Source organism: Mchenga conophoros, linkage group LG8 (genome assembly GCF_057382185.1).
Source record: "Mchenga conophoros isolate Kocher_MC1m ecotype Shallow Benthic linkage group LG8, M_conophoros_male_GT1.1, whole genome shotgun sequence".
Classification (NCBI taxonomy): Eukaryota; Metazoa; Chordata; class Actinopteri; order Cichliformes; family Cichlidae; genus Mchenga; species Mchenga conophoros.
The window spans coordinates 21,946,476-21,957,111 of NC_140533.1; the positions used below are offsets into that span (position 1 = coordinate 21,946,476).

At 38.2% G+C, this 10,636-nt stretch overlaps 2 protein-coding genes across 2 annotated transcripts; one reads left to right on the forward strand and one right to left on the reverse strand.

The window, feature by feature from the left end:
• The first annotated feature begins 4,927 nt into the window (after positions 1–4,927).
• Positions 4,928–8,276, forward strand: LOC146568724 (uncharacterized). The gene is made up of 6 exons (XM_085284957.1): positions 4,928–5,388; positions 5,657–5,785; positions 5,992–6,185; positions 6,682–6,829; positions 6,925–7,129; positions 7,210–8,276. The coding sequence occupies exons 1-6, from the start codon at positions 5,179–5,181 to the stop codon at positions 7,512–7,514; spliced, it is 1,191 nt and encodes a 396-aa protein (XP_085141083.1). The 5' UTR covers positions 4,928–5,178; the 3' UTR covers positions 7,515–8,276.
• On the reverse strand, positions 5,737–10,401 carry LOC146568725 (uncharacterized). Its single transcript, XM_085284958.1, has 6 exons — positions 9,963–10,401; positions 9,390–9,652; positions 9,004–9,194; positions 8,777–8,870; positions 8,402–8,595; positions 5,737–7,781 (listed from the first exon to the last, which is right to left on the reverse strand). Exons 1-6 carry the CDS (start codon positions 10,158–10,160, stop codon positions 7,594–7,596), a joined length of 1,128 nt encoding a protein of 375 aa, XP_085141084.1. The 5' UTR covers positions 10,161–10,401; the 3' UTR covers positions 5,737–7,593.
• Between the last annotated feature and the right edge of the window lie 235 nt (positions 10,402–10,636).

Consider the following 10,636-nt stretch of genomic DNA (forward strand, 5'->3'; position numbering starts at 1 on the left):
CGTACACTGCACCATGTTAGTTCTTGTCAATCCTTGTCACTACATTGCATGCCTGTCCATAAACACATATACACAGAGTTGTACATATATTTATATAGCCACACCTTACCACACCTTACATAATATATATATATATATATATATATATATATATATATATATAGCAGCACGGTGGTTAGCACTGTTGCCACACAGCAAGAAGGTCCTGAGTTCAATTCCAACATCAGGCCGGGGTCTTTCTGTGTGGAGTTTGCATGTTCTCCCCGTGTTTGCGTGGGTTCCCTCCGGGTACTCCGGCTTCCTCCCACCGTCCAAAGACATGCAGCTTGTGGGGATAGGTTAATTGATTAATCCAAATTGCCACTAGGTGTGAATGTGCAAGTGAATGTGAGTGCGAATGGTTGTCTGTCCCTGTGTGTTGGCCCTGCGACAGACTGGCGACCTGTCCAGGGTGTACCCCGCCTCTCGCCCCATGACAGCTGGGATAGGCTCCAGCGCCCCCCGCGACCCTGAAAAGGATAAGCGGAAGCGGATGGATGGATATATATATATATATATGTAGATATAGATGTGTGTGTATGTGTGTGTGTGTGTGTGTATCCACACACCAATATTTTTGAATACACGTGTCCATATTTATGCTTCCAGATTGTTTGTATAGTGCACTTTCTATACCGTGCTCTTTGTACAGTTTTTATTTAGCTGCTTTTGTCTTGCACTGTCCACTTTTTTGCAATGACAATGCAGATTTTCCACTTGTGGGACAAATAAATGCAGATTTGCTGTGTGTGTGTGTGTGTGTGTGTGTGTGTGTGTGTGTGTGTGTGTGTGTGTGTGTTTGTGCAACATTGGCATTTGTTCGCATATCACTCCAGTCTTGGCCTCCCTTCACTGGTTGCCTGTAAATTTTAGGTTTCATTTTAAAATTTTAGTTCTAACCTTTAGGGCCCTGCATGGTCAGGCTCCTCAATATTTATCTGACCTGCTGAAACCACATACATCTTCTCGGGCTTTAAGGTCATTAGATCAGAGACTGCTGGTGGTACCGCGCACTCGTTTTAAAACTCGTGGTGATCGGGCCTTTCAGACTGTGGCACCACGGTTGTGGAATTCTCTCCCACTGTCTCTTCGCTGCACGGACTCCATTGATTCTTTTAAGAAACAGCTGAAGACATTTTTATTTAGAAAAGCATTTGATTAATTTCTTCTTATGCTGTTTTTATAGTTTTATTGTTTTACATTGTTTTATTTACTGTTATATTGTTTTTATATTCCCATTTTCTGTGTTGTAAAGCACTTTGTGATTTTTATCTGTGAAAAGCGCTATATAAATAAATTTTACTTACTTACTTACTTACTTTACTAAGATCCAAGGCAGGCCAAACCTCTGTGTTACAACCTACATACAAAAGACACACATTCACAATATATGGGTACACAAGTCTGTTTTATTTCAAAGTGTTTCAAACTTTACAGCGTTTGCAGACCCAGTGTCCATCATCCCTGCATTTGGCACAGGTGAATTTCTGACATGTTGCACAGGTAAACCTGCTGCGATTCCTGTTGCAGCTCTTTTGCACCTGGCACTGCGTTGTCTTTACAGTCCCTGGCACAGCAGCTGCAGCAGCTTCAACAGCCTGCCTCTGTGCTAATATTTCCTTGTGCTGCATGAATCGGCAACGAAGTTGCTGAGCTTGAAGACTCAGAAACATTCTTCTTTTGCCTGTCCACCCTGTACATGCCTTGTACAAAATGTAGGCATTCACCGCCGCCAGGTCCAGCATATTGTAGAAAACCGCTACTGGCCACCTGCGTGTTGCTGCTCTTATGCCATTTGGTCCAACACGTCTACACCACACTGTAAAAGCAGAGAGAGAGAGTCATGAGTATCTATTTTTTTCTGTAGGCCTGTATAGCACACATCAGAAAACATTGTGGCACTGGTGTAAAATTGTACACAAATTCACATACCTTCATGTGGTTATAGTCTGTTATCGTGTTGGGTTTCCTCTTTCTGCCGTCACCGATCATCACGTCTTGGTGCATGGAACTTAGAACACACACAGTTTTGTTTTTTTTAGGTGCATAAATTGTCAAGGAGACACCGCCACTTCTAAGCACTGAAGTGGAGAATACCTCTCGCTTTGCAGTATCTTTTGTAAGTTGAGGAAGTTCACGCCGGACTTTATTCACCGTGCCCAGTAACGTTGTTTTGCGCTGCAGCAGTCTGTGCGACAGTAACAGTGAAGTAAAGAAATTGTCCGTTGTGACGTTTCTCCCATCATCCAAAAAGGGCTCCATCAGTTTCATGACCACATTCTCTGCCAGCCTCTCTCCCCTCTGAAGACTGGGGTCCTTTCCCAAGTAAGGAGATGCACTGCAGACATATTTGGTGTCCAAATCCATGGCCATCCAGAACTTGATCCCAAATTTGTCTGGCTTGGTTGCAACATACTGTGTGAATGGACAACGAACCTTGGTAGGGAACAGCTGTTCATCTATGGTCATGTGTTCTCCTGGAGTGAAACTCTTAGCACAGTTCTCGTTGAAGCTTGTCCAGATGTCGGAGATCGCCGCAAATTTGTCTGTTTTCACCCGTTCTGCCCGCGTGTCCCTGTCATCAAATCGAAGGTGTTGCATAATTGAAATGAATCTATCTCGGGGCATTGTCTCTTTGATTACTGGCACCAGAAATCCTTCTGACCAGCAATCCACAATGGCACCAACAGGACACATGATTGCTCTTACAAACAGGATTGAAATGAATGCCATCAGTTCATGAACTGACAAATTCCAGTCCGGCTCTGTTCTGCGGGCTTGATGTACCGTGCACTCTCTGATGGTCTGCAGCATTCCCACATCTAACAGGCAAAGGAAGCTTTGGAGCACACTTGTAATCTTACGCTGTCGGAAGATAAACAAATAGAGAATGGTAAATTTACATGAATCTCACTCTAAATGGGTTTATATCAATATCATATCTACTATGGCAGTGACAAACCTTAGCAGACTCTGTGGGTCCAGGTTGCGCAGTGAAGCACAAACGATTTGCTACTGCACTGGGCATTCCAATGTCCTCTTCAACCCACACAGTGCCGTCTTTTGCCGTCTTTTGCTGGGCTTCCCAGTACCACGGGGCCTCTTCTGTGGTGGCATGTTGGGTTCTTGTTCCGTCTCCTTTTCAGATTCTTCTGAGGAGGTATCAGTGGCCTGCTGGACAAATGAAACCTCTCCTCCATCAGAATCTGCTTCATCCATTTCCTGAAGCAAGGCCAAAGCCTGTTGCGCGGAGAGGTTCTTCCTGCGTGGCAGTGATACGGAGGCCATCCTGATGTGCATTTTTCAGAAATGCGAATAAGAAATGATTTTCCCGTCTGGGTCAGTCTGCTTTTATGCACAGCACTGTGCTGTAGTCAAGCAGCGCAGGTTAGTAAACCTAGTGTTAAACTTCCATTGTTTTCATTCAAATTCTGTTGTTTTCATTCAAACTCTGTTCTGTACATTCTAATTCCGTTGTTTTCATTCAAATTCCATTGTTTTCATTCTAATTATGTTGTTTGTTTTAAACTTCCACTGTTTTCATTCAAATTCTGTTCTTTTCATTCAAATTCCATTGTTTTGATTCAAATTCTGTTCTGTTCATTCTAATTCCGTTCTTTTCATTCAAATTCTATTCATTTCATTCTAATTCCGTTCTTTTCATTCAAATTCCGTTGTTTTCATTCAAATGCTTTTGTTTTCATTCTAATTCTACTCTTTTCATTCAAATTCCATTGTTTGTTTTCAAATTCCATTGTGTTAATTCTAATTCTGTTGTTTTTGTTCAAATTCTGTTGTTTTCATGCAAATTCTTTGGTTTTTGATCAAATTCTGTTCTTTTAATTCAAATTCTGTTGTTTTCATTCAAATTCCATTGTTTTCATTCAAATTCCATTGTTTGTTCTCAAATTCTGTTGTTTTCATTCAAATTCCATTGTTTGTTCCCAAATTCTGTTGTTTTCATTCAAATTCAGTCGTTTTCATTTTAATTCCGTTGTTTTCATTCTAATTCTTTTGTTTGTTTTAAACTTCCGTTGTTTTCATTCAAATTCCGTTGTTTTCATTCAAATTCTGTTCTGTTCATTCTAATTCCGTTTGTTCATTGAAATTCTGTTGTTTTCATTCAAATGCTGTTGTTTTAATTCTAATTCTACTCTTTTACTTCAAATTCTATTGTTTGTTTTAGAATTCTGTTGCTTTCATTCAAACTCTGTTCTGTACATTCTAATTCCGTTGTTTGTTTTCAAATTCCGTTGTTTTCATTCTAATTCCATTGTTTTTGTTCAAATTCTGTTTTCATTCAAATTCTGTTGTTTTCATTCAAATTCCGTCGTTTTCATTTTAATTCCGTTGTTTTCGTTCTAATTCTGTTGTTTATTTTAAACTTCCATTGTTTTCATTCAAATTCTGGTCTTTTCATTCTAATTCCATTGTTTTGATTCAAATTCTGGTCTGTTCATTCAAATTCTGTTGTTTTCATTCAAATTCTATTCATTTCATTCTAATTCTACTCTTTTTATTCAAATTCTATTGTTTGCTTTAGAATTCTGTTGCCTTCATTCAAACTCTGTTCTATACATTCTAATTCCGTTGTTTTCATTCAAATTCTATTCATTTCATTCTAATTCTGTTGTTTTCATTCAAATTCTGTTGTTTTCATTCAAATTCCATTGTTTTCATTCAAATTCCATTGTTTGTTCTCAAATTCTGTTGTTTTCATTCGAATTCCATTGTTTTCATTCAAATTCCATTGTTTGTTCTCAAATTCTGTTGTTTTCATTCAAATTCCATCGTTTTCATTTTAATTCCTTTTTTTTTCATTCTAATTCTGTTGTTTGTTTTAAACTTCCATTGTTTTCGGTCCGTGTACTTTTCGGTATTTGAAGTTTCGTTTCAGAAAGTATAATTTAAAAAAGAAAATGAGACACTTATTTAATTCTCAACTTAAAAAGCTAAAATGAAAAACGTAAAACAATTGTTTTTTTCATTTTGTCCTTTCGCACATCAGAAACGAAAAACCCAAGAAAAAAGAACGAGAAAGGGCCCTTTATTTATTTTGTCTGAACCGGAAGTTTTAGTAGGTCAACAACCTGTACAAGTGATGCGCAAACTTATGGCAAACACTGTAGTGTGGACATCATGACGTTGGAAAAATACTCAGACGTGATCATGGAGATGGCAAAACAAGGCCTGTCATCGGAAATTATATCAGAGCGTCTGTCATATGAACACGGGGAAGTGAGAGGATTTTCTGCGAGAAATGTTAGAAAGTTTTGTGCTGAGCAAATCACTAGCTGTCGACTCTCGGACACACGGTTGGAGCTTGAGGTGACACAAGCTATAAATGAGGTAAGGTACTTTCTTCCTTCACCTTATGACTGTGTATGGTTGTCTTAACTGGGTTGTAAGGGGGTTAGTCTAGACTGTGTGCGCGCGCCCGCGCCCGCGCGTTTTAGCGTCTTGCGGGTGGTGGGTAACGTTAGTTATTTTAAAGATGTCTCTCACTGGTATTTGTACAGTTAATTAGCACAATACTTTAGCTTTACACATTTGCTTTCAGAATAAGCTACTTTACATTTGTTGTTCTAGTAGTAGCATGATCTTTTATTTTAAACAGGTGGGCCCAACATATGGCCGCAAAATGATGAAGGGCTATCTGTCCACAAAAGGGGTACATGCTGCAGACGGACGAATTGGGTCAATTTTAAGAGAGGTGCATCAACCTTATCATGAAGCAAGACGCCAGGTAGCCTATGTTATTTAATCTTCCACTAGAACTGTATTCCAATGTTCTTTGTCATATTTGTGATATACATCATGTAATGGTAGGGCCTAATTCTGTTTAACAGATGTACGCCCTGCTTTAACAGTTACTTGACTCTTCCTCAAACGTATGATCAAATCTGCCTTTATCCAGTCAGCTGTCATTTATTTTTGTGATTTTTTTGTAAGGGAGCTCGGAATCTTAATCCCACACCGTACCATGCTGAATGCATGGGGCACAAGGTTCACCTGGACCAAAACGAGAAACTTGTAATGTTTGGAGTCACCCATGTTTTAGCTGTAGATGGATTCAGTAAAAAGATTGTGAGTCATTCCACAATGCCAATCAAAAACAACTTGAGCATCTATGAATATGTTTTCAGGTAATACAACCTCTCAAACCATTTATTTCATCTTAAGTGTTTTGATGGACATGTTAGTCATATTGGACATGAGCTGCACCCAAATTTACAATATTTGAATTTAAATTAGACATGCAACAGATGGGTCTGGTTATGTTCCTGAATATAATATATTAAGAACTTACCAAACATTTTGATCAACATTTTCTATTAATGTAAAAATAAATAAAATGGAATTGCACATGAATCATTTAACTACTTTATTGCAATTAATCAGTGTTCATTTATGAATGGAACAAGGTTCTTGGATTTCCACATATCTTTCAATTGTTCTGACATACATCTAAAGTCTGAGCATGACAGTGACATTGCAAAGAAACTTAAGAAATATATGTTGTCCTACTACAACTAAAATATTACCCAAAAAAAACATGAATGAATACATTCAAAATAATAACACCTTTGCTGGTCTTAAAGCAAAATAGTTAATAAATGTTCTTTATTTTTCCTGTACCAGACCTGCAGTGATCACCTATGGTATGTGGGACCAGGTGCGAGTAGACCATGGAAAGGAATTTTATTTAACACTGTTCATGCAAGAGATGCTGTCACATCATCGCTTCAATCAGGAGAGACTGCCTTATTTACAGACCTCATCCACAAGAGTAAGATTTAAGTACCATTAACATCAGCTGAAATTCTTGTACTATTACGTGTACTACTACGTACATTTAAGACATGTTTCTTTTAACTCTTTTAGAACCACACAGTTGAAAGGATTTGGCCTGAAATCAACAACCGTGTCAACTACCCACTAAAAACTGCCCTACTCCAGCTGATGGACCAGGAGGAGATAGATATGGAGGATAACCTTGTGCGATACTGTGTGTCCAATCTAACCTGTCAGCTGTGTAACATTGGTCTTGCAAGTGTGGTAGAATCATGGAATGCTCATAGAATCCCAGGTAAAAAAAAAAAAAAAAAAAAGTCAGATTGCTTACAACCCTGATAATGAACATTTAAACACCTCCTCTATTTTTTACAGGAAAAGGCATACCAAATCACTTTGCAGAACATGGGTGTAAAAGAAGAATTTCTCCAGAGCTCTTGCCAAATGCACTTGAAGCAGCAGACCTTTACAGGCAGCACTTGGGATCTGCACTCAAAGAATATTCGACTTTTGGAGTTGATCCCTTCACAACCGAACAGGACAAACTTAGAACAGAGAGTCATTTTGCAGAAAAATATCCTGATATTTCACATTTGTTTTTTAGAGCCGTAAATGGTGACTTTATGCCATACAAAGAAGCTCTGCTCTGTCTCATAAACATAACTCAGAGAAATGTATGAACCACTGCATCTGTAAACTGTACAGAACAGACAAAAAAAAAAATCAACTGACTGTAAACATTTGTGTGTACACACTACATTACTCCTCTGCAAAAAAAGATTTCAATACAGAAAATGCAGCTGTTAGACCAGTAATTTGTAGAACTCCGTTGTTACTCTCCCTGCATTTTGCACAGTGCTGTGATGTCTCTTGCCACTGTTCCACACATGTCTTGCAGCCAATAATGCTTCTGCAGCACAGTGAGAACACTGGATCCTCAATGATGTCTGCAAAAGTAAATCAGATAAGTGAGACTGTTATCCATTTATGTTGAATTTAGTTCAAACTATAGGTTCAAAGTCAGTCTTGACATAAATTTACAGACAGCATGCAGAATATTTTTGGTTATTCTGTAATTCCTCTTGTTCACGCTGTTCTGAGAAAGTCCCTGTCTATATTTTTGTCTATAATTGATGAGGGGCAAAATCAGTACATTTTCTCAATTAGCAAGCAAGAAAAATGAAAAAGTTACAGGTACTTGATTCAATATATGCAACTACAGTCCCATTTTAAATGTGAACTTTTTAGTTTTACATTACTGTGAACAGTGTACCGTCACCCATACTGACATTGTAATCAATTTGAAAAGCTATACTTTCATAGTCAAGATTGCAAGGAGAACCCAAATTAAATGTGCATGTAAACTTTTGAATGTTATGTTACAGTAGACCTGCATCTTGATTGTCTGTGCCTAAGTATTTAAATGGACACTGCTGAATAAAGAGCCTATGTTTGGTAAAAAAATGTTTGTCCAAAGTAATGATTGAATGTGGTTTGACATTGTTTTAATTGTAATTAAAATGTTAGTGTAGATGTAATGTATTTACTAAGCAACATTTGAACATACTCATACAAACCACGCAGCTAAATCCCTCCTTGAGTGTCTGCAGCTTGGGGGTTGTGACTTTCTGGGCAACTGCAAGATCAGTGAGCTCTTTGATTGCTGCTGTGACAGCTGGCAGACTTTGAGATGCCAACACCAACTCTTCTATTTTGTCACTCACTTCTCCCAAACTGGCACTGTCATCATCTTTACGGCTGCTACAAATAAAAATGGATAATCAGATGTCAAAGCTACTTACTGGCTTAAAGAAACATCACATCACTTACTGATAGATGATGATTTATGTAGTGATGTCTTACTGCTATTATAGGATTTAAATCAAATTAATTCTTCTATATTGATGTTCATCCTATAGTATATACATATTTATTCACATACCTCAGTTTCTTCCTCTTTGTTCCCTGGAGGCAATTAAAGTCTTGTTCAGGCACAGCAAGAATTTTTCGTGCATTTTGTCTCCAGTACTGTGACCCTACAGATGAAAAACAAAACCAAAGAAACCTGTTTAGAAGCCAATACCATATTACCCAATAAATATTACAAAGAGTCTGGTAAGACATGTCTCTCCATAAGATATGGGCTTTAGCTGTAATATTATGGCTCACCTGTTGTGCCCTCCGACTCCAGAATTGCATTGCCCTGTGCATCTGTCAAAATTATTGGGTTGTAATTACCAATGGCATCTTGCACTTTTCCTACTATCCCTTGAAGCGTAGCCTCAGACTCCAGGAATCGTACAACCACCATTCTATTGGGAATCAACCTCCCACCAACTACATCTGCAAAGTACACTGATCTGTAAAACAAAACATAATAATTTTACATATCTTGTAAAAGACAGCAGGCCACAAATCCATTCAGTGATTGCTATAGGCAAATTGTACTAAAACAGCTTTGCTATTCTTAACAATTCAACTATCCATGCACCTTATGTTTCTTTTTATTTTGCCTGTTCTGTAATTTAATATTCAAGAACACAGACTCATCCTACCTCTGAAATGTTTTGGAGGACATAGGGGAACTTGAAGTAACCTGCTGTGAACGTGAAGGTGCAGACGCTGCCACAGCTGGTGCTCGCATAAATGCAAAACGCTGCCCGCTGGAACCTGCTGTTGGAATTGACTCCATGTCTTCTCCGTGGACTTCATAGTGACCTCTGGGTGTAAGGTCTAATGCGCTGAAAACACCAGAGACCGCACCGGGGAACATAGCCACGTTTGAATCATCCGTGATGTACAGAGTATGCGCGGATACCTGTTTAAGAAAAGTTTCCGTAAATCACGTTGCTCTGCTAACGTGTTACTCCTGTGCACACGGTTAATAGGCTCTAAAGGCTTACTTATTAGCTAGTAGCCGGTAAAAGTCAATGAATAACTATTTACACATTAGCACATGTGCACAATTCACATATTAGCACAATGAAGACGGCTAGACATAGTATTAGTAAAAGTAGGCCTACATGAAATCACCAAATGTTAACGTTAGCCGTTCCGCAGTAAGGAAGAACAATAACGTTCATAAAAAAAACTGCTGAAAGCAAAGTTTGCGAAGTTTACATATCTACCTGAAAGATGCGACCCAGTTTTTCTGCAGTCATGTCTTCGTCCCGGAGTGTCACTCTCTTAGTTTTCCTAAAAACAACGTAATGGTCCATCCTCTGTTTATTCCAGTGTAACTTTAAGGCCGTCGATCTCTTGTGTGGGGGACGGTGTGCGCGCGCCATAAAAAAACGCGCAGAAGAAGTACTTCCCGTTTCAGACATTGAAAATGCGTCTATTTTTTTGTTTTTGCGCTAGTATACTTTCATTATTTGAATCACGAAGAAATCCAAAAAAGCACGTCTAATTTTAAGTGTATGACGGCTATTTGTTACCACCGAATGAAAAAACAAGTTATTTTCGCCCATTTTATTCTTTATTAAAAATTAAAAAAATGAAAATTCTTTTAAATATCGTTTTTTCGTTTTGGTTTCTGAAACAAAACTTCAAATACCGAAAAGTACACGGACCGTTTTCATTCAAATTCTTTTGTTTTCATTCTAATTCCGTTGTTTTGATTCAAATTCTGGTCTGTCCATTCAATTTCCGTTGTTTTCATTTTAATTCCGTTGTTTTCGTTCTAATTCTGTTGTTTGTTTTAAACTTCCATTGTTTTCATTCAAATTCCGTTGTTTTCATCCAAATTCTGGTCTTTTCATTCTAATTCCATTGTTTTGATTCAAATTCTGGTCTGTTCATC